General features: G+C 38.3%; 1 protein-coding gene, 1 non-coding gene and 1 pseudogene across 11 annotated transcripts in view; 2 read left to right on the forward strand and 1 right to left on the reverse strand.

Annotated features, from left to right (window-relative positions):
- Nucleotides 1-25,056, forward strand: part of Erc1 (ELKS/RAB6-interacting/CAST family member 1) — a 334,813-nt gene that overhangs the window by 173,917 nt on the left and 135,840 nt on the right. For all 10 annotated transcript variants that reach the window (XM_028880482.2, XM_028880487.2, XM_028880483.2 and 7 more), the window contains one exon: nucleotides 7,331-7,491. In XM_028880482.2, the coding sequence (XP_028736315.1) occupies nucleotides 7,331-7,491 (161 nt within the window). The remainder of the gene's footprint in view (nucleotides 1-7,330; nucleotides 7,492-25,056) is intronic.
- Nucleotides 10,160-11,518, reverse strand: LOC114700753 (annotated as a pseudogene).
- Nucleotides 19,552-19,663, forward strand: LOC114700771. The gene has a single exon (XR_003735734.1). It is a non-coding gene; the product is annotated as a U6 spliceosomal RNA (small nuclear RNA).

A 25,056-nucleotide genomic window follows, 5' to 3' on the forward strand; every position in this document is an offset into this window, starting at 1 on the left:
CATTTTAAAACAAAACAAATAAAACAATAAATCAGTTGACCACAAAAGTTAGCATTTATCTTTGGTCTCTTGTTTCCTTCCCTGGATTGACTTGTTCATCATTCTGTCAGTACCAACCCTGAATCCTCTTAGTGTACCTTGAAGTCAAGAACTGTGAATCATCTGACAGTTTTTGTCCTTTTCAAGATGATTTTGCCTATTCTGACTCTTTTATTTTTGTATGAATTTGAGGATCAGCTTACCAATTTCTGCAAAAAAATAAAAACACGTGATGTTGCCATAAAAATTTTTTGAAGTTGTAAGTCGATTTACAGTTTTGTCATCTGAACAGTATTAGGTCTTTTGTTTCATGAAGTTGAATGTCTCCTCATTTAAATCATCATCAATTTCTTTCAAGCTATTTATAGCTTTTATAATACATTTTATGTTTCTTTTGTGAAATGTGTATCTGTACATTTCACTCTCTTTAATGCTGTTTTAAATTAAATCATTTAATTTTCATTACTCTATATGGTCATATAATTGGTTGTGTGTTAATCTTGAGTCCAGTGGCATTGGTTATAACTGATTTTTTTCATGAATTTCTTAGATTTTCCTTTCTATGCTATGTCTTCTTTAACTAGAGATATTTTTGTGTTCTTCTTTCCCATGTGGATAACTTTTTAAACGTGTGTTTGTGTGTTTGTTTCGGTTTGGGGGATGTGTGGCTGCATGTGTGGAGGGCTATGGAGTCTTTTCTCTCCTTCCACTTGTGTATGGGATCCAACCAAGGTCATCAGGCTTGTGTGCAAGCACCCTTATTTGCTGAGCCATCTTGCTTGTCTTCATGTGGGGAACTTTTAATGTTTTAATTAATATCCTTTTTGAGAATTTCATACATAAGTACTGTATTTACACCATTTCCCTTCCCCCTGCCTTCCAGCTCTTTCCATAAATTTATAACCTCTTATTCATTATTACTCTTTTATACATGTAGGCATACATATAAATTTATAAATAAAACCTGATGAGTTATTTTAGTGTTGCTCCTGTGTACATATTTTTAGGACTTACTACTTGGGATCAGATACCTATCAGGGGACCCATCCTTGGAGAAGGCTGACTCTCTCTTAGCAGCCATTTATTCCCTGTAGTTTACTCCGCTCTTTCTGTCAGTCACCTCCGTTCCAGTGTGGAGTGGAATGATGAAAGCAAGCATTCCAGTCTTAGAGGGAACACATCCAGTCTTCCATCATCTTTCATTTGCCTTTGTCAACTGAAGAAGTTCTAGTCTTAGATTTTAAGTTGTTTTTATCCTGAAACGGTTAGAAATTGTCATACTTTTCAAAAATCTATTGAGATGATTATTTATTTTGTACTGCATTTTGTTAACATGATATATTACATTGTTTGACAGTTATATGTGAAGCCAACCTTGCATTCTTTAGATAAAGTCCAGTTTTGAGGAGTCTTAGTCTTCATGTTTGGTTTTCCAGTGAAGTTCTCTTTTCTCCGTAATTTAGTCTCCTCTCTCCCTCTCCTCTTCCCTCCTAAGCTTCTCTCGGTGTTAGGTGGTAGATGTTATTTTTCAGCAGTTCTTATTCTCCTTGCTTTCTAGCACAAAAGATCATTTGTACATTTCTCACCCCAAACCTGGAATCAGTTATCGTTGTGTCCCACCTCCCCACCTCCACCCACCCCCGTTGCCCCATGGAGCCTATCTATCGCTTTAGTAGTAAACTACAGTTGATACACTTGTGGCTGTCATCGCTTTTTGTGCATGTGATGTAACGCGTAGCTATTTTGTTCTTGATTCTAGGATATAAACTCACAATTTCCCCTTTTGGCGGAAAAAAAAGGAGCATGATGGATGAAACAAAGCCAGAAGATTCCATTTATCAAATTTATAAACTGATAAAAATAGGCAGTGATTGCCGGGCGGTGGTGGCGCACGCCTTTAATCCCAGCACTCGGGAGGCAGAGTCAGGCGGATCTCTGTGAGTTTGAGGCCAGCCTGGTCTACCAAGTGAGTTCCAGGAAAGGCGCAAAGCTACACAGAGAAACCCTGTCTCAAAAAAGGCAGTGATATACTTGGAAATATAATCATGGAGTTTAAAAAGCAATGTAGGTGGGCTGGCAAGACGACTTAGCAGGTAAAAGAGATTGCTGGCAAGCCTGACAAACTAAGTTCAGTCCCTGAAACCTATAATGTAGAAGGAGAGAACAAAGTCCCACAAGTTGACTTCTGTGGTGTGTGTGTGTGTGTGTGTGTGTGTGTGTGTGTGTGTGTGTGTACATGCACACACCCAGGAAGATTAGGAGTTTAGATGTGTGTGTATGTGTGTGTACACATGCACACACACAGAAAGATGAGGAGTTTAAGCCCAGCCTTAGTTACATAGTGATATTTCAGGCTGATATCAAACTGTCTCCAAAAAAGGGGCAGGCAGGAAAGAAATAATACAAATTAAGAATGCTGATTTTTGTTTTTTAAAAACTTGTGGGAATACAGTTAAATAACTGTACTTAATCTGTTTAGTGGTAGGTATGTTAGTTTTCTACATGTGGGGGATACATTCTAAACTTGTCTCTAAGGATGTCTGAACTGCAAACCATACTGGATGCATATAGTAAAGTTTAATTTATTTGTTAGGTACAGTGAGAACATAACAGTAATAAAATCATTAGAACTACATACTGTATTAGAAGTTACGTGGATACGGCCTTTCTCAGTCTTTCTTGCTATACTTTTCCTTGAAAGAGAACACTTTACATCTTTTCTTTGTCAGCATCACTTTGCACTTTAGAGCCATTATTGAGTAAAAATAAATATTACTTGAACACAAGCACTGTAAGAGCGAGTCAGTGGGTTGATCCCGGAGGCTGCTGCTGAGTGACCTGAAGGCAGACAGCAGACACAAATAATTAGTAATTCACAGCCAGCTGGAGAGAGGAGGGTTGTGAGATTTCATCACACTACTTAGACTAGTGCATGATTAAAAAGTTTCAATTGTTTATTTTTGGAATTTTCCAGTAGATAATTTCAGACTACATTTAACTGATACGACAAAAAGCAGAACCATGGAGAAGGGATAGATGTCTGTTTTGCTGTTATTCTGGAAAATACACATAGGGTCTGGTCTTTATATCAAACAAAACATTTCACATTTCTCATTTCTGAAATTTGAAGGTAATTGTACACAGTGAAGGACTATTTTTTCACTACCTTATGTAGTTATTCTTTACTTAATTTCTTATCTTGTCGAAAAGTAGATGGGAATATTTTTAAACCATGATCTTAATTTTTGTGCTGTTAACAGCATTAAGTAAATTAGACACACATAGTCATAAAGTGAATTTTGACCATTGCGTTGTATGCAGAAATCAGTGTCTATGATTTATAAATCTCAATGTGTATAATCAAGAGTTTGTAAAAATAGAATTATTTTATCACTTTGATGTAGACAGACTCTTATGCAGGGCATAAAACACTCCAAGCATATAAGAAATAAGAACACATTTATTGTTGGTTAGTGGTTTCCAGCACTTGGGAGGCAGAGGCAGGCGGATCTTCCATGTTTGGGCCAGCCTGGTTTACAGAGTAAGTTTCTGGACAACCAAGGCTACAGCAGAGAAACCCTCTCTGGAAAAAACAAAACTAAACAAAAACAAACAAAAAGCTATGTTTAGTAAGATCTCCTCATTTTAAATATTCCCTATCAAAGCATCATAGAATATGTCTTTGTGTTTTCACAAAGTAAAATATGCAGTTACTAAAATTATGGCACTATAATCATACCATCAGTATGGATGGATCTTAGAAAAAGCCAGATAATTATATGCTATATGATTCTATTTGCAAAGTTAAGCAAGCAGAATAATCAAGTTTGGAAAAGCAGAATGCTAGGCTACTTTTTATCTGGAAAGGGATATAGAGGAATTTTCTGAGTTGCTGACAGTGTTCTGTTTATTAATCTATGTGCTAACAAGATGCATTGACTTTGAATAGATTTTTCAAGCTCTACATTTATTGTGTATCTTCCTGTATTTTGCACTTCCATAAAAGATGTACCAAAAATTGTTTAGCTGCAAAATGATATATGTAGCTTCCTTTTGTGTAGGGAAAGGAGGACTTGAATGTTTACATACATACAAAAAAATGTGTAAACTCTTTCTAGGGTATATAAGAAACTGATATGGAATGGTGCAATACAGGATGCCAGGGAGACTTTGGAAATCTGTTTAGGCAAGGCAACAAATGCTAATAGAACAAATACATCTTGCTCTTCCTGTGTTAGAATACCTGTACATGGTGCACATTCATTCACCATTGATTTTGTGGTTAGTGTAAGAGTCTCCACATAACATATTTACTCAATTTTAGAAAGATTTACATAACCTAAATGGATAGAATGGAGGTAACTCTTATCAGTGGTTCCTAGAAAGCTGAGGGTAATATATATTCATGTACAATTTGCAGATGTGAATATGTGCCCAAGGAGATCCAACCATTAGGGCAAGGATCATTTTGAGCTCTTGGGAAGATATAAAAGTAATGCAGGTATCCAAATGCAAACATGCTTTAATTGCTGTTGAGCAGCAGATTTGGTTAGGTACCAGGCACTCACCTGAAGGAACCTGTGAACAACTCTGGTGTGCTTACTGTAGGCCTGTCCCCAAATAGCTCTCAGTTTTAGCACAAAAAAAATTGGTTTGTGTGGGAATGAGTGAATGACAGAATCCCTGCCTCTCTCTATCCTCTTCTCCTTTTGAAAAGATTAGTCATCAGCATGGTGAGAGATACTAATATAAACTTTAGTGCTCTGTGCTTACCTGTGAGATCACTGTTTGGTGATAGCATGCTTTCCTCAGTAAAGTTTTTATTGAAGTAATTCAAATTTGAATAACCAGAATGAGTGAAAATGACTTATGAGGTACAGACCTTCCTCTTTGTGTTTGTTCCTTTCTCTGTATTTTAGCATTCTGTATTTTTGTTGCCTTGCACATGTCTTTTGTTTGTTTCAGATCTATTTCTATCAAGGCTTCTCCTTGCCCAGATCTTTTTAAAGCATTGTGTCTCTTTTATCTGATCATATATTTTTTGATTTACAAAAGAAGAACTCTCTCTTATTTATTTATTTGCTTGTTTGTTTGTTTGTTTGTTTTTTAAGACAGGGTTTCTCTGTGTACTTTTGGTGCCGATTCTGGGACTCACTCTGTAGACCAGGCTGGCTGCGAACTCACAGAGATCCACCTGGCTCTGCCTCCTGAGTGCTGGGATTAAAGGTGTGTGCCACCACCACCTGGCTAAAAAAAAAAAAAGAACTCTTTAATGTGTAAACAATAGAACTTAATTCAGATGTATAAAAACTACTCTGTGTACTGCCTCTTTTACTTAAGTTTGTCCTTTATTTCATAAGATCTTTCTATAAGTAATTGTTATTATTTTGTGCTTTATTTTTTACTTTTTTATTTGTGGTGGGTTAGTGTATGTGTGATTAAGGGAGTGCACACATGCCACCTGTGGAGGTCAGAAGACAGACAACTTTGTAGAGTTAGGTCTCTTCTTTGACCTTTATATGGATTCAGGGGATTGAACTCAGACCACCTGGGCATCATTAGGATTATGCAACAAGTACTTTACCAGCCGAGCCACCTTGCTGGGCCTATTCTCTCTCCATTCCTCCCCACTCTTAAATATTTCTTATTACATTAGAGTATTGTAACTGAAAGTTTTTCTATGTCACATATGGTCTGCAGCCACTCAGACCCAAGTAAACACACAGAAGCTATATTAATTAAAATTAGCTGAGGCCTGTCCCTGACTAGCTCTTATATTTAAACTAACCCATTTCTGTTAATCAATATGTTGCCACATTTTCTGTGGCTTTACCTGTGTGCCATTACATGCTGCGCTCTGGACGGCAGGCTAGTCTCAGCCTTCCACTTCTCAGAATTCTCCTTGTCTGTTTATCCCACCTATACTTCCTGCTTGGCTACTGGCCACTCAGCATTTTATTTATCAACCAACCAGAGCAATACATTCACAGCATACAGAACATCCCACAGCACCTCTCCTTTTCTGTCTAATCAAAAAGGAAGGGGTTAGCTTTAACGTAGTAAAATTACATATAACAAAACCGTAATCAAGCAAGAATTACAGTTATAATTTCTAGTCTATTTGTATTTGGCAAAATTATACAAAATATTCTATCTATCCTATATTTATGAGTCTAAAGTTTTATATCTAATTTATCTTTTATCATAACCAAGGAAAATTATAACTATCTAGTCTTCAACTACATCAAAGACCTCAGGAGGATACAATATTACTTAAGTAAACAGAAAGAGCATTGTAAGCAACTTCCAAAACTCTGGAAATGACAGTGACAGCTGCCTGCCTGGACAGTCATCCAAAGTTCCTCTGTAATGTTGGGGCATCCATCTTCAGCCTATAGGTGTAGTCTCTCAGTCACTTTTCTCTGTGTCCTGTAGAATGTCTGACAGTTTCTTCTGCAAAGCAGGAATCCGAAGGACCATTTTGCCTTGCAAAGTTCAGTGGTCATCTTCCTATGGGTCCTGCATGTCCAGTCGATACAACATTTTGTCAAGCAGTCCAGGCAAGAACAGTTTCTTGCCCAAATGGCTATTTTTGCCAAGAAGAAGATGAAGTTAAAACCTTCCTTTAAAAAAAAAAAAAAAAAGAAAAGGGGAAGTGCTGTGGATATCACTCTGTATGCTGTGAATGTGTTGCTCTGATTGGTTGATAAATAAAATGCTGATTGGCCAGTAGCCAGGCAGTAAGTATAAGTGGAATAAACAAACAAGGAGAATTCTGGGAAGGGGAAGGCTGAGACAGCAGACACCTGCCTGCCCTCCAGGGAGCAGCATGCAATGGCACACAGGTAAAGGCACGGAACACATGGCAACATATAGATGAACAGAAGTGGGCTGAGTTTAAATGTAAGAGCTAGTCAGTGGCAGGCCTGAGCTAATGCCTGAGCAGTTTTAATTAATATAAGCTTCTGAGTGATTAAAGCGTCTTCAGGGTCTGTGGAGCTGGGCAGGACCAGAGAAAACTTTAGCTACAAAGTATGGGATGGGATGGATTTGTGTTGTTATTGTTGTTGTTTGTTGGGGCCTGAACTGACAGTCTTGGATAAGCCCTCTACCCCAGAGATAAATCTCCACCCATGTTTATTCTTGATATATACATTGTCAGAAACAGTTTAGAAATTTTTGATTTCTATGATCATGTGTGTCTTCCATTTTATCATCCCAGGAGTTGCCAATGGCCTAGCTGCACTCTCTGTTTTTGACCATGGTGTTCTTCTTTCTGTATGTGTTGTAGGTGGAAGAGCTGTTGATGGCCATGGAGAAGGTGAAGCAGGAGCTGGAGTCCATGAAAGCTAAGCTGTCCTCCACGCAGCAGTCCCTGGCAGAGAAGGAGACACATCTCACCAATCTCCGGGCAGAGAGAAGGAAGCACTTAGAGGAAGTTCTGGAGATGAAGTAAGTCTGCACCATTGTGCTTTGGCCTCCACTTGGTTGAAATACCTCAGCTCATTTATTCTTGTATCTTTGTGCATTATCCTGTTTGTTACACTTAGCCCAATTATACTGCCAAATGATTTCTCCCTTCTAGAACCAATTTTGTCAAGCATGGCACAAATCCTACCTCAAAACAATTTTTTTTCTTCTTTTGCACCTAATTTTAGAGTGTTATAACAGTATATTTTTGCAATATTTAAATTCATCTGCAAAGATCAGGTCAGCTGGGAAGAGGCTATTGCTTCTCCTGTCTTATTACCACCTCGAATCTTAGACATCTTAAAAAGTTCTTATTCTAGGACCACAAAGTGGCCTCCCCTGTAAAGGTACTTTGTGAATCCTGATGATCTGAATTCAGTCCCTGGACCCATGTAAATGTAGAGGGAGAACCAGTTTCACAAAATTGGCTCCTCACTTTTCATACATGTGCTTAGGCACACATGCGTACACACACAAAGTATATTTTTTTTATTAAGGAAATTACTGTAAGCATTTCCAAATGTATATAAAAGTAGAATAATATAATTTCCATAGACTTGCCATTGATTTGATAATTAATATTTTGCCACATCAGTGGCAATTTATAAAATTGTTACTTTCAGCAAAGCTGTATGTCATTTTCCTTCTTGAGGAAATCATGTCGGTTCCTGAGATTGAAATCTGTATCTGCTAATACATTCCAGTTGTTCTTTGTATACTCTGTGAACTGTTGTTAAAAACAAATATGACTCTCATGTCTCTTGAAATATAGGAACAGGACTGTTTCAATGACAATGAACAGTTATCACCCCATGTGTAGCACTCCAGTGTTCTGCCAAACCCACGTTTTCCGTGCTGTCTTTACACCGGACACAATGTCACTCTAAGTTGTCTGTATTTGTTCCGGCTTCTTTCCTCTGTCATCTTACTCACTGGTCCCTCCGCTCTGATAGTGCTCTATTTTCTCTCACGCGATAATTCCTGGCCTATCATCGTCTCTATTTACTTCAATACCCAGTCTCTCTTAACTAAAATAAGTTATTTCCCACCACTAGCAGTTTAAGCTGTTAATGTCTCTTTTCTGTTGCTTTGAACTGTGATCCATTGTGAATACATGGAGCAGATGTGTCTGTGGTGAAAAGCCATACATACGTTATTAAAACATGTTTAAATTCTATATTCTGTAGTTCTCTGAAATGTTTGAAGACCATCTATCTAATTAAAATGTCTGTGTTTGACCTTGAAAACATACCTAACATGACTATAAGTTTGATGACTAACTGCTAACTTGTATTTCTTCATTTTCCTAAATAGCTTTCAAGGACTAGAACTTTACATTATATTTTTAAGTGAGCTGCATAGGTACAATACCTTAAACAAGAAATAGAAAGACATAATATAACAAAAAAAACCTTAAATTTTTATCAGTATACAAAATATCTTAAATAAGAGTAGAAACATATATACAGTATAACAAATATATCTTTAAATTTGTATCAGTATATAAAAATCTATACCATTTTAATAGTTGCTTTTTTAGTTTGAAAATAGATTCAGTAATCTCCCCTTTTATCCTATCATTTCTATATCCTCCTTTTTTTCTTCAGAATGAGATCCCTGAATCTAATTTCCTTTTAGTTTCCTCCCTGACCATGACCAATAACAACTTGTAACCAACCCCCCTAAATGATGAGAAACATCCATCAAAGAACCAAAAACCACCCATCCTACTTCTTGGGAATATGGACATCATGTTCTTAAATTTACTTTCTGCTGTGAGTGCAATAGCATCTTTAGGGGACCCAGAAAAAAAGTGAAATAAAGATCAAGTCCCCGGAGAGCTAGCTGTTGTCCAGTCTCAGTGTGATGGGAAAGTGCGGGCCTTATCTGAAGTCCTGGCCTAGTAGTCTATGAGGCTGGACCATCTTAACTAACCACCTTGAAAGTGTCCTGAGCAGTTTGTAGTCCAAAGCAGATCTTTGAGTGGTGTTTGTCAGCTTAGTGGCATTACCACAATCCAGGTGGAATCGTTGTTATAGGGCCCCATCATCCTTTTGGAGACTTCAAAGACCGATGTTAGGAATGGTCACAGTTCACTGTAGAAAACGTAAACATTTTAAATGTCACATACAGCAGATCTTGGAGAGGTTAAAGGACCACAGTCTTTTTAAATACATCCAGGATATACAAACTTAGTTCCTAGTTATCTGCTTCATACTCAAGCTCAAAATCACATATAGGAAGCTAGATGAAGCCTATTTCCAGAATTAGTTAGTACTCTATATTACAACAAAAGGTTGAAATATATGTGTGTGTTTATATGTGTGTGTGTGTGTATCATATAAATTTTGAGATAATAAGTTGTACCTTAAGAAAAGTTTTAAAGTGTCACAACCAAAGGGTTATGAGATTAGTGGCAATAGGATAGTCTCTTGATTTTGGTTTTCTTCTGTCTCATACCATGTAGCTCTTCTGACATAAGACAGACCTTGAATTTTCCTTTATCAAGTATGCCTGAGTTTAGAGGAGAGAGTGATGCTCGAACTCCAAAGCCAGCTTTAAATTTTAATTGAGTTGGGGCTACAAAAAGACATTTGCCTTATATGTCTGTAGAGCAAAGTAGAAACAAACATTTTGGATGATTTATGAATTTTTTTATTATTTAAGACCTTTATTAACAGGTGCTTGCAGTTTGTTGACTGTTTTTGAAAAAATCAAGTTGTAAACTTTTATTACAAATTAAAAATGAAGTTCTTAAAAATCTCAACTTGACCAGATATGAAACAATTTAAAAACCATTAAAGGTGTATTGAGAAAAACCAGACCTTTTTTTTTTTTTAGACACATTTGTCATTACCAAAAAGAGACATCTTTAGGTAAAAATAATAAAAACCCCATGCTGCATAGATAATGCAGATAGTTCTAGTGTATCTGTTCAATGGGCAAAAAGCAAGCACTTAAGGTCTTCAGCTCCAATCTTTGTTCATTTCTTATCGCTGGAATTTCATATCATTTCTTCTTGTTGGATGACCAAACCGGATGATGGTAGAGATGGTAAGCCAGCATTTACTCAGCCCCGCCCTGCTCAGCCTCTAGAGCGGACCAATTCTCAGCTGGTGGATCGGCTGCTTTTGTCTCTTTGCCATCTTGTGGTTTAGGGTTCTCTGGACGTCTGCGTCGGTAATTGAAGTTGAGGCGGTACCAACGTTGAGGTGGCTGCTGACCTTGGGTCTCGTCTCCTTGATTTTCCTTGTCCTCTTCATTCCATCCTCTCTAGGCTGTCCTTGGCGAGGAGGGCCCCTGCGGAATCGTGGTCTGTAACCCCGATACATATTCTGTCTCACTGGTCTACCTTGCTCCCCTGCACCTTGGTTGTCAGCACCCTCCATCACTTCTCCTTGCACAGGAGGGTTGGAATACTGTGCTCGACGCCCATAGGGTCTCCTCAAGTAGTAAGGTGGGAACCTTCGCCTGCGATAGGAATCTTCGCCTGCGATAGGGCCGGCGTTGTTGGGCTTGGCCTTCAGGAGCGCTTCCCGACCCCTCGTTCTTTTCCCCACTCTCACTATTCTGGTAATTTTGCGGGTAATTGCGCGGAGGACCCCTACGACGTGGATAGCGTCTATAATGGTTACGGTCTGCTGCGAATTTACTGCCTTGAACTGGAACTCCACCAGGTCCTGTACCATTTGCTGCCTCCGTATCCTTTTCTCCTTCAACAACATCAAACTCCACAGTCTCTCCATCTCCTATACTGCGAAGGTACTTCATGGGGTTATTCTTCTTTATGGCAGTCTGGTGTACAAATACGTCTCCTTGGTGTCATTCCTGTTGATGAAACTGTGATCCGTTCCTTACATTGAACCATTTTACTGTTCCCCGTTGTCCCCGCCTGCGGGCTCCACTCCCTGCGCAGCTGCCCGTGGAGCCGGGCTTGGTGTCGGGCGCTGAGGGCAGCTGCGGGTGGGTGCTGGGTCTCCTCCTGGCTGCTCATGGTTGCGGGGGTGGGGACTGGGGCTGGTGGAGACGACGGCTGCGGCTCCTCCCGGGGTGTGATGGTGACTAGGCCAGCGGCGGTGGGGCTCTCTCTCCGATACCGATCGAACTTGATTTATGAAATTTTTTCCTGTTGGAAATGTGTTATACCATATTTACTCCTTTCTTGGGACATTTTCTCTGGATGATTTGTCCTTCTTCTTTAGATATCTTATTTTTTCAGTGGACTTCAGATTCTTTAGATAGATGTTTTTATTCTCTTGGAAAGACAAAAAGAAAACCCTGCCCCAACCCTAACTTTGGGGGGTTTCCCATTTATTTGGGAGGTTATATCTTATCTAATGAAAGACATCTGTCAATCTTATAAGTTAATTTCGATGGAATGGCCATGCAGTTGATGAACTATTGCCTTTCCTAATCAAGATGTTTCTCCTTTTCGAATCTAATCTTTATCAGTCTTTATGGTATCCATAGCTTTTCTTTTCCTGTGGAAACAAAAGCAAAACCTCTTTCCCAATGTAACACATTTCCTGGTTTCCATTCTGTGGTCAAAACATCTTTAAAGTATACAGGTTGATTTAATTGAGTTTTTCCATTATCCAGTGTCTCTCTCCAGCTCTCCTTTTCTCATTAGCATTAAAAAATTTAAAGTTAAAGAAACATGTGTAAGCTATCTCTGGGGGTCTTTATTACCCCTTTTTGTTTATTAAGCGTATCTCTTATAGTGCGATTAGATCTTTGTATCACTGCTTGTCTTTAGAATTGTGTGGTATACCTGTAATATGCCTTAAATTATAATATGCAAAAAGCTGTTTCATTTTAATAGAGACATATGCTCGATCATTGTCAGTCTTAATTTGTACAGGTATTCCCATGATCCCATAAATTCTGACAAATGTGTAATTACAGAATCAGCCTTTTCAGAACTCAAAGTAGATGCCCATTGAAATCCTGAATAAGTATCTCTAGTGTGGTGCACATACTTTAATTTTCTAAACTCTGCAAAACAAAACACATCCATTTGCCAAATTGCATTTCTTTGATTACCCTTTGGGTTACTTCCTGCAGGTAGTGTAGTTTAGTTGTAGAAAGAACAAGTAGGACAGTTCTTTATAATTACCTTGGCTCATTACCAAGTAATAGAGAACTCTTTCTTCAAACCTTTACTATTAACATGGTGTTTCTTATGAAATTCGGAGGCTTCTAGCACATTTCCTAGCAGTAGCTGATCAATTTCATCATTACCTTATGCAAGAGGGCCTGTATGGGATCGGATGTGGGATATATATATATAAGGGATGATTTCTATTCCTGATTTTTTTCTTGTATTTGAATAAATAACAAAGTTAATTCCGAATCATCTGGAATAAGTTTCAACATGCGAAAACAACTCTTTCTGCATATCGAGAGCCAATAACTATATTAAGAGGTTCTGGAAAATCTCATAATACACTAAGAATAGCATATAATTCTGATTTGTGAACTGAATCATAAGGGCTTTGAGTCAGTTTACTTATTTTTCCTGACTTATAACCTGCTTTTCCTGACTTATTTGCATCAGTATAGAATGTAGGGGCTCCAGAAATTGCTGTTCCATGTACAATGTAAGGAAGAATCCAATTAGTTCTCTTTATAAATTGAAGTCTCTTGCTTTTGGGATATTTGTTGCTAATCTCTCTTAAAATTTCCACATATTACTTCTCCTATCAAAGTAGCATCATAAGCATTAGATCTAGTATCAACCTATTTCTAATCCATTCATCTGTTGGTGCCGATCTTGCCTTTAAAGGCCTAATCAGTCTTTTGCATTCTGAATTAGCATTTTCAAAAGCCAAAGATTCGATTAATTTTTGTCTAACTTCTGGATCTGATTACCATTCTATTTACAGCTGAAGTCAATCTTTGTAAGAAAGCAATGATGGCTTCTTTTGTGTCTTGTATAATTTTAGTAAATCCTCTTTCCCGATTTTTCAACCCTGTCCCAAGCATTCAAAGTTGCTGTATGGCATAGCACCAAGGTGTGATCATCAAATCTAGACTGTCTTTGCAAATCAGCATAATGGCCTCCGAGGAGCTGGTCTTGGGGAATTTTTGTACTTCTAGCTCTGTCTTGTTGTTCTATTACCATTGTAAATGAGGGCCATCTTCCAATATTTCTGTAGCTAAATCTGCCCAGTCTTTTGGGACTTATGTTCAAGGTACCCATGAATTTTAACATCTGCTTCACATAGATGAATGCATACCATATAACACGACTGCTTCTTTAAATCTCTTCAAATCTAAAACTTCTACAGGATTCCAGTGAGCTTCTGCATAGTCTTGGGGTTGTCTGTCATCTGGTCGTCATGGTAACTGGATAAACTAAAGTTGGTATTCTAATTAGTGTGGGCTGCTCCGCTTCAATTTCTTAATATAATAGTGTGGTAAGTTCTGCTCTAAATTCCTATGTCTGAATATTTTTCTTATTTTCATAAGTACTTCTTTCCAAGGCATGTATCTTATCAAAGTTTAATTATTTTCATTAGCAAGTCTTTTTAAGGCTTGTATTTTATCAGTAGTCAGTTTTTCTAAAACTTGCATCTCATTAATAGTCTTTCTAAGGTTTGTATCTCATCTGTCAAATTTTCATATTTGGCACCATTATCAAACTATTTCTTAGGGATAAAATATGAATTACCAAACTGATAATAATTAAACTTGGTATTTTGTCAATCTCAGCTAAGTGATTTATCTCTTCATTCATATTTTGCATTTGCAAGCCTTCCATAGTAGCACTAAACAGGGTCTTAATTCCCTGCATTGTGATATTTTCTATTCTTAACATGGGAAAGATTCCCACCCACCCCTCTTTTTTTTTTTTTTATTTAAAAAAGCCAAAACCCCTAATTTCCCCTTTAAGAATTCCCAGGTGTCTCACCAGGATGGTGTAGCCAGAACTGCGATGATGTGGTGGGGGGCTAATCAGCTGCAGTGAAGATGTTCAGCTGTGCCCATAGGGAAGGTGGGCTTGGCAGGGTGCCCAAAGCCATGCTAATTGCTCACATGGGTTTGGGGCCATTTTGGCAGTGCTGGAGGGGAGGGCGGTGAGCCCTAGGAGAAACCTGCTAGGCTGGGAAGCATTGTGGGAGAGGACCAAGCTACCTGCCACTGGAGGGTCCCATCAAACAGAAGATACCAGCTCATGGGACAGTGGGGATGAGGGAGCAGGCTATGGCAGTGCACTGCACAACCTGAAGGACAGAGCCAGCTGGCAGTGGGTGGCTGTGGGCTGGTGCAGTTGTGGCTGCTTCAACACCTAGTTGTGATCTAAGGCCATGTGTTGGGTACCAGATAAAGCCTTAACCTAAATTGTTCTAGTGTTAATAAAAACTTGGGAGCTAGAAATTGAGAAAGAAACCTGATAAATCCAAGGAACAGTGGAGGGGCAATCACTTAACCTTATTCACGTTTTCCCATCCCAAAGCCCTGGAAACCCGCCCCCCCCTTCCTGTCACTCTTTATTTGACTTCCTCAGTTTTCCTAACAACTCTGACTAATCCCTGCTCAGCCCATCACTACCTCCCTCCTTGATTCAAGGTGGCTTTTATTGGCACAGCTGTGGGATGGCAGTGCAAACAATTCTCCTGCGACAATCTTCTGTCTTCACACTGCAGTAAGGAGCTTGTCTAGTGCTCTCCTACTAAGCATCTGATTTTTCTATGCCTAACCTCCATCTAGAGCGCCTGTAAAGAAAATGGTGGTTCTTAACAGGTCTCTCTACAAGGGCCTGTAGATCAGCCCCTGTGCTTCTCCCAATAGTACAAAGCACCAGTTGTTAGTATTCTTTTCATCTACAGCATAATATGAAACACTTAAGTATTTTATAAAATGTAGATTTCTAGCCAGGGGTAGGATGTGCATATTGGTTCATGCCTTTATTCCTAGAACTTAGAAGATAGTAGCAGACAGATCTCTTAAGTTCTGAGTGTGAGACCAGCCTGGTCTACAAATTGAGTTCCAGGACAGCTAGGGCTATACAAAGAAACCCTGTCTCAAAAAAACCAACAAAAAAAAAAAGGAAAAAGAAAAAAAGAATAAAAAAGGGGGTTTCTAAAGTTTAGCAAAGAAATACAATGATTTGGAAATTCTCTATCAAAAACTGCAGTTAATCCAGGTTGAATTGTACACAAAACAGTGTAGATGACAGTAAACTTTCAGTTCCTTTTATGGGGCATTTATTAGAGTGGCTTTCAAGCCGGTGGCCAGCTTGTCCATCAGTAACTGTTTCCCAACAGAAAGTCGAGGAATCTGATAGTTGTTCAGTTCATGAGGCTATATATGTCAGCTGACTTCTGTATACACTGGAACACCAAGGAATTAGGTTCTAATACCAGCAAAGAAATAGCTCAGTTGCAGGATAGATGAGCCAGTGAGAGGGAGAGAGAGGTCAAGGAGCCAAAAAGCAAAAAGCCGCTTCTTTAATGCCCTTTATGTAGGCTGCCCCAGAAGGTATGGCCCAGATTTAGAGTGGTTCTCTCTTACCTCAAATGGTCCAGATTAAGGGGTGGGGTGGGGTGGCAGAGTAGGGTGTTTTACAACCTCAAAAGATCTAGACTTAAGGCAAGTCTTCCCACCTGAAATGATCCAATCAAGGAAAATCCTTCACAGGTATGCCCAGCTACTTGGGTTTTAGTTGATTCCAGCTGTAGTCAAGTGGACAGCCAAGATCAGCTGTCACATAGTCAGAGCCTTTCCTTTTTCTGTCTGGACTCCTATTCTTTACATGTTGGGTCAGTACAAACCATCCTGGCTGTAGTGCATCTTTTCTGAGAATTTGCTAAGAATGTTCTTTGTTGCTGTTAATTTATGTGAGGTTTATGATATGTGTTTCTTTGCACTTAATGACTAGTAGGAGCATATCCAAGCAGTAACAGCCTGGATGTGAGCTCTGGCTCTGGCACTCATTAACTCTGTGACTTCAAGTTATTTAGCCTTTTTGGGCAGCAACTGTTCTCATTTTTAAAGTGATAGCCTTTCATAGGAAATGATCAATGGATTGCTTACATAGAATTGAGAACAGCTCTTGTACAGTAAGTAGTTAATAGTAAACTTTTTAAATTTTTTCTTTTAATCTATTAAATTAATAATTGAGCAAACAAAAAAGCTTTCTCAGTATAACTAGAGGGCCTGAAGTGTCAAAGAAATAGAGGGCACTGCCATGAGAAGGGCCTGGCCACACTTTGTGTAATTCTGTACCCAGCATGACAAACCGTCTTTCTCAAGAAGACAGCAGTGACCCACTTATATGTAAAATTCTTCAGTAAAGCACTGGAATTGTCCAGTTTTATGGAACAGTCCTGACCTCATCAAACCAAGAAAAATGACCTAATATTCTTTTCCATCTCTAGCATTTATGATTATAACTTTGGAGCATCTGTTACAGATAAGTGGCAGCCATGAATTGGGGAGATGTAAAACTGCAGTTGGTGGCCTGCCAGTTCTTCATTAGGAACATTTGAGCTGGTTAAGCAAACCTAAAGAGAAGGAACAGTTTTTATTTGCAAATCCCACAATGGTCTTCTTTTCCTTCTTATGCTGTGGTTTTGTTAACTACTATTTTTCATTACCCTTTTATTTTGGCCTCTTTTCCCCAAGAAAGAAAAAAGAATGAAAGGAGGCGGCACAAAATCATAAAGTACTAAGAGTAACGACTATAGTAATTTTAATTCTAAGTTAAGTCATGGAGATTCTAAAAAGCTGGTGTAGTCTCTACTCTGAATTCATTTAGCATCCCCCTCTCTCTTAGTAGTCAAACAAAGCTCAGAAAACCCTTTCATTTTTTTTTTTAAAAAAGGATTTATGTTTATTTTCTTGTTATTTTAGTATATGTCACATGTGGGTAGGTCTGCAGAGCCAGAGCTTCAGAATTTTTAGGTCTGGAGTTAGAGGTGTTGTGAGCTGCCTCATGTGGGTGCTGAGACCCAAACTCAGATCCTCTGGAAGAGCAGCAAATACTTTTAACTGCTAAAACATCTCTCTAGCCTGTAGTTGGTTTGATTTTTTTTTTAAACTCTTTTGGGGTCTGCCACCCAGCTCCCAAATAAATACATGGAGACTTATTTTTACCTATGAATGCCCAGCCTTAGCTTGACTTGTTTCTAGCCACCTTTTCTTAAATTATTCTGTCTACCATTTGCCTCTGGGCTTTTACCTTTCTCTAGTCTATGTATCTGTCTTTCCTTTTTACTATGTGGCTGCCTGTGTAGCTGCCCCCCCCCCCCCGTTGTCTTCCTCTCCTTCTCCTTTTTTTGCTCCTCACTCCTCTCTTCCCTAGATTTCTCCTCCTATTTATTCTCTCTGCCTGGCAGCCCCACCCATCCCTCTCCTGCCTAGTTATTGGCTGTTCAACTCTTTGTTATACCAATTAGGTGTTTTAGGCAGGCAAAGTAACACAGCTTTACAGAGTTAAACACATGCAACATAAAAGAATGCAACACATCTTTGCATCATTAAACAAATATTCCACAACATAAACAAATGTAACACATACTAAACTAATATTCCACAATGCCAGCCCCTTTTTATTCTTGATAGATATGTTTATCAAGCTATTATTTTAATCCTTCTGAGAATTGATTTGTGCATGTAAAGGATAAAAGAACTGAGTAGTTATTTGGGAATCTAGAGCTGTGCAATAGATGACATCCTCCATCAGTCAGTTGGTGGATCTAGAGCTGTGCAGTACATAGCATCCTCCATCGGTCAGCTGGTTAATCTAGAACTGTGTAGTGCATAGCATCCTCCATCAGTCAGCTGGTTGGTTAATCTAGAGCTGCGCAGTAGGTAGTGTCCTCCATGGGTCAGCTGGATAATTTAGAGCTGTGCTGTAGATAGTGTCCTCCATCAATCAGCTGGTGGATCTAGAGCTGTGCAGTACATAGCATCCTCCATCAGTCAGCTGTTTGCTCTATGCTGGCCACTGCTTCTTTCTTCTTGTTGATTCAACTTTTGGGTCTATATTTAACAGCCCTTTATTTTTTTCTAAACCTTCTGCAACCTCCCTAGGAAAGTTTTATAGCTTACCATTTAGATTCATAACATGAAATTTTTTTTTTGTTTTGTTTTTTGTTTTTTGTTTTTCGAGACAGGGTTTCTCTGTGTAGCTTTGCGCATTTCCTGGAGCTCACTTGGTAGCCCAGGCTAGCCTCGAACTCACAGAGATCCGCCTGGCTCTGCCTCCCGAGTGCTGGGATTAAAGGCATGCGCCACCAACGCCCGGCCCATAACATGAAATTTTAAAGGTAATTGTAGTCATTCAGAGAATAGTATGATCTAGTTGGAATTAAATAAGTCACTACCCATATTAAATATGAGCTTATTAAACAATTAGGTATTGGTGAAATTATTAAGGCCACTCCACGTAGTTAAAAGGAAGATTTATTTAGTGGATAACTTACAAATGAAGGGATAGGTAGGTCGTGGGGTCTGGGGAAGGTATATCGCAGTCTAGTGGTGTTCTCTGGAGCTCTGCTCAGTCAATCTCCACCCAACCGTCAAGGGTCCAGGAACAGAGAGAGCGCTGGCCCATCCAGATCTTGGATCTCTCGGTGCCTCCCTTAGCCCCGCCTTGTAGGCATGACAGTTGCCAAAGCCTCAATGGGGGTTGAAACTTCCAGATCATAGCTGAAATGGCTACCCACTACAATTAGGATTTTATAGATACTGTCGACACACAACTGAAAAGTACAAAACTATAGAGTAACTGCAAATGTATTTAGAACATGCTTGGGCTTCCCCCCCACACCTTCGTGTTATTTATATAGGCAGCACTTAAAGTTCACTGTGCATTAGTGGGTTCATTTTCCACAGAAATGGTAAATACCAAGCGTCCACACCATCTTACAGCAAACAAGCAGGCAATATTAAACTCTCAGACTGTGACTTTCAAATCATAGGAAAAAGTACTTGCTGCTAAGCCTGACAACTTGAATTCAGCCCCTGGAACTCATTTGGTTAAAGTTGTCATCTGACCTGCTGACGTGTGCACTGGGCCATACATGCACAAAGACAAGTTTTTAAAGGAGCATGTGTGTTTGCTAAAACTGGAACAATACAGAGAAAATTAGTATGACCCTTGCACAAGGATAAAATACAGACTCGCGAAACATTCCATTAAAAATAAAAGTATGACTAAATTCCACTAATAGATATGTCAATGAAAAGTAGGGGGAAAATTACCAATACAATAAGCCATTAAGTTAACACGGTAAAAAATGAAGAAATGAACAAATTATTCAGAACTATCTGAAGAAAATAAATAGAAGGAAAGGCCATAGCTTTCACCAGTAACCCTGAATGTAAATAATCTTCATTCTTTACTAAAAACACAGAGTTGCTTAGCTAATAGCATGATCCAACAAAATGCTGCCTGTAAGAAATTCACTTCTTCTTTGAAGACCTAAACAGAATGGAAGGATGAAAGTAAGCAGAATCCAAGAACAAGCATGGGTAGACATGTTTGTTGGTAAAAACTACTGCATATTGATAGTCTTTGTTAGGATTTCTATTGCTGTGAAGAGACAACTCTTAAAAGAAAAACATTTGATTGGTGTGGCTTGCTTATAGTTTCAGACGTTCAGTCCATTATCATTATGGCAGGAAGAATGGCAGAGTGCAGGCAGACATGGTGCTGGCTACATTTTGATCAGAAGGCAACAGAAAGTGGACTGAGACACTGGGAGGTATCTTGAGCATAGGAAACTTCAAAGCTTGCCCCCCACAGTAACATACTTCCTCCAATCAGGCCATACCCACTTGAACAAAGCCACACACCTCTTAATAGTACTCCCTATGAGATTATTGGGGCCAATTACATCCAGACTACCACATTGATCAAGGGGACATTTGTTTATAAGTTTATGCCCCCAACTGTTGAAGTATCCAATTTTATAAGAAACAGTCTTACACATAAAGGATATTTAACCTTCACTGTAACAGTGGGTCATTTTAATACCAAGAGAAACTCTTTGCAGAACTAGAAAAAAAAATCCTAAGATTCATATGGTAGCACCAAAAACCATAAACACCTAAAGAAATGTAAGCAAGAAGCAGTACTGCAGGTATAATTCTCTAACCATTCTCATACAGTGGGTATACTATTTGGGATAAAAGAAGATGTGAAGCAGTGAAACATTAAATGCATTCAAATCGGAGTATCTTCAGGACCCAATTGTTAATAGAGATGTTAAAAATACATATTGGAAGTTGGGCGTGGTGCCTTTAATCCCAGCATTTGGCCATCAGAAGCAGAGCTATATCTCTGAGTTCAAGGCCAGCCAAGGCTACACATTGAGATACTGTCTCAAGCACACAGTTTTCATTAAAGATATGGCACATGGTGGACTCACCATGCTCCAGGAGAAGGCCACTTATCCAAGAATATAAGGACAGTACCAACTGTACTTCATTTTTTTTAAAACAAGAAAAGGACAGAAAGTTGGACTTGTAGGGAAGGGGCAAGGGATATTGTAAGCAGAATTTTCTGTCCCACCATCCAGTTTCGAAATAATCACACAGAGATTTATTATTAATTGCAAATGCTTAGTGGATAGCTCAGGCTTGTTTACCTCATGTACATACTTCTGTTCTTGCTTGTTGTGCATCTCATGGCATCTCCTCTGACTCTGCCCTTCTTTTCCCAAGCATTTTCTCTGTCCCGTAAATCCTCCCCAGCCATAGAACAATCAGCTTTTTATTAACAGTGATTATAACACACCTTCACAGTGTACAGAAGGATTATTTCACAGCATTTCCCCCTTTGTGTCTAATTAAAAAGGAAGGCTTTAACTTTAACATAATAAAAACAGTTATCAAGTAAGAATTAGTTACAATATCCAGTTCATTTGTATTTAGCAAAATTAGAGAAAATATTCTATCACTTATCTTTGTGAGTTTAAAGTTTTATATCTAATTTACCTTTTATCATAACTAAAGAGAACTTTAAGTCTAATTATTAAGTCTTTAACTCCTTCAAAGACTCCAAAAGGGTGTAATGTTACCTAACAACAGGGACATCTGGCTGCCTGGACAGGCACCCAAAATTCTTCTGTAATGTTGGGGTATTCAACTTTGGCCTACAGGTCTCGTATATCTGACTTACATTTTTGAAAAGCAGGGAATTTTGAAGGACTGTCCTACCTTGTCTTGGCAAAGTTTGGTAGTCACTTTCTTTTGCATCATGCTGGTCCAGTTTGGACAGTATACTGTCAGCAATTAAGGCAAGGGCAGTTTCTTTGCCCAAATGGCTAGCTTTTGCCATAAAGAAAGTAAATTCCACATGGAATTTCTTCGATGCCCATCATCTTCTTTTGAAGTAAATTGGTTCTGCTAGGAGCAGAAGTGTCTCACTGTCATGAAAAGCCTTAGGTTATAAAACATATTAAATGACATATTCTGTAAATCTTTGAAGTGTATCTAAATAGATCTGTTTAACATTGAAAACATGCCTAATATGACTGTAAATTTGATTATTATAAATGTCTATTAATCTGTATTTTTAATTATACATTATATTTTTAAATGAGCTCCATAAACACAATACCCCAAACAATAGTAGAAACATACATGCAGTATGATAAAATCAACTTTAAATTTGTATCAATAAACCAAAATGTACCACTGTAAAATAATTTGAGATTAATAGTTGTTTTTTGGATTAAAATAAATTCAATAATCTACCCTTTTTCCCTATCATTCCAATATCATATCCCTTTTTTCCTTTAGAAAGAGATCTTTGAATTTAACTTTTGTTTAACTTTTTTTTTTACTATGATCAATAACAGCTTGTAACCCCCGCCCCAAACAATGACAAACATTCATAATCCACTGAATAACCAAACCCACCTATACCCCATCTCTTGGGAATGTGGGCATCATTCTCTAGACTACTTCCTGTTGTTTGTAGGTACTGGTATCTTTGGGGGAACCTTGAGAAAATCAGGATAATCCTTAAGTCTTGAATTGAATAGTTTTGTGAGGTTGGACCATCTCAGCCAGCAGCCTTAAAGCTGTTTTGGATGCAGAATTTTGAGGAGACTGTAACAGAAGTATTTTGAGATGCTGGATCACCTGGGCCATCCGTTTTCATTGGTGTTTGGTCTCCTTGTTCTGATAATACATAAAATTTTAAAGTTAACATATATTTTTGTATTAATGAAAGTGTAGACTATGTGTTATACAGAAATTAGCCAAAGATGTTTCTGTTTTTTAATGTTTGAGCATGGAAAATATATGTTACATGTTTTATAGTTTTTCTAGGTTTATTTCTTTATGTCTATAGGTAGGATTTTCAGGGTGTCTTCCCTAATCAAACCTAATCTATATCAACCTGAAATGAATCCATAGCCTCTCATTTCCTGTGGAAATAAAAGCATAACTAGCTTCCATTTTGAAGTCAAGACATTTTAAAAAATATATAGGTTGATTTAATCCAGCAGTTTTCATAATCCAGTGTGTTTTAGCAGCTGCCGTTCCTTCATTAACAATCAGAAAATCTAAAGACAATACAACAACATACAGGATCCAGACTTTCATTTCCCATTTTTACATAGCTTATTTTTTTATTACTTTATTTCTTTTCTTAAGGGCTTTACTTCATTATTTTTAAACTATTTTTTAATCTATGACTGTTGATACTCTCTCTTCCAAGCCTATGTATATTTTAAACACACTGTAACCCATTTAGAGGTTTTTTCCACCTGGATCTGTGTTTACTGAGCATCTATATTGTTTTTTGGTTGCATGAGATAAAACTTAAGTTGTTATGTCAGCTGCTGGCACTGCTCAGCTCAGTGAATGGTGCTAGCGCTTGGCGGTTGTCAATGGGCTGCATCCCGCTGGTAGCTGCCAGGAGACAAGTCTCTGTACTGTGGCCACCATGAGATTGTGAGACTAAGAAACCATGCTTGGCTTTATTTTTTTGTGTGTGTTTGGAACTTTTTTTAAGCATCTCAGGTCTTATGTGGATGTAGGTGCCCAATGTTTGGGCGCCAATTGTAGGTGGAGTTTTCTGTCTCATCGCCCAGTTCCCAAATAATCACATAGAGACTTACTATTAATTATAAATGCTCGGTATATATTTCCCATCTTGCTCCCTTTGCACCTCGTGGTGTCTCCTCAGACTCCACCCTTCTTCTCCCCAGCATTATTTCTGCCCTCAAAATCCCCCCTAGCCATGAGCCAATCAGCTTTCTTTTGACAATAATTGCAGTACATCTTCACAGTGTACAGAAGGATTATTCCACAGCAGGAGGTGGTGAATATGATCAAAACACATTGTACGGAATTCTCATAGAACTAATTTTAAAACGAGAAAAGTATACATTGGATAAAGGACATTTTCTTCAATAACAACATTGGAGAAACTGGATATCCACATGTAGGAGGTTGAAACTAGACCCTTATCTGATTCTTTTAAAAAGGTTGTGACTATGTAAGAACTAAAAATTATTTGAAAATTCTAAGGCAAAACACTTTAGGTTACTCACATATGCAAAGATTTCCTCCATAAGACTCCAAAAGTATAGGAATCATAAGCAAGAATTGACCACTGGAATTACATCCAAAGACTCCGCATAGCAAACTAGATGGAGTAAAGAAGCCACATGCAAAATCTCACAGAGGATTCAGATATGTAGGGAGAATCCCATTTGTACAGTTATGCTAATGATAGTAGATAAAATATGGCAGGTGTGAAAACAAAGGGAAAAGGCAGCTGTGTGTGTGTCCATATACTTTCAGTACACCAAGAAACATACGAAGCATTTCAAAATATGCAGTATGTTACCATGGCATATAATATAATAAATTTAATAGTTTTATTCAGTGTTCAGGTATGAAATTTTCAAAGTATCTATCTATCTATCTATCTATCTATTTATTTATTTATTTATTTATAAAGAATATCTGATGAAGTGGGAGTATGTAGCCCAAGGTGAATCAGCCAAATCTTCAGACACCTTTTATCCTCCCAATTTATATTTTGCAACATATTCCTACTAAAAAAAAACCACAGTGGGCTTCTGTGGATTCTGACAAGCCGACTAGGAAATGCACACTACCACAGCAGCCTAGAGCAGTTTTGAAAAGAAAGAGTAAATTTATGTTACTTTTATTTTATGAACATACGGGAGTTTTTCTGGCTAGAAATACTGTTATCATTGAGAGCCTGGTGGTTAGTAGTTAGCAGTAACAACAAACACTCTTGACCTTTAAACGTAGCCTCAGTTTTACAGGTAGCAATGTATAGGTCTGCAGAGAACCAGCAAGAATTACCTTGCTTCTCCTGGTCTCTTCCCGGGATGTGGTGTCTCTTGCTTAATGTTGTCCTTATTGTGCCCCTTACCTTTACTACACATCTACCCTGCCCCTCTCCCTTGCCTGACTTGCTTATGTTCTTTATATAATTGCCATTTGTGGCTCATATTTCAGATGTGTAAACCGGCGAGAAATAGGAGGAATTGTACGAGCGAGAGATGTTGAGACCATGATTGGAAAAAGCACAGGGACAAATAA

The sequence above is a fragment of the Peromyscus leucopus genome, chromosome 3 (assembly GCF_004664715.2).
Source record: "Peromyscus leucopus breed LL Stock chromosome 3, UCI_PerLeu_2.1, whole genome shotgun sequence".
In the NCBI taxonomy this organism is placed as follows: domain Eukaryota; kingdom Metazoa; phylum Chordata; class Mammalia; order Rodentia; family Cricetidae; genus Peromyscus; species Peromyscus leucopus.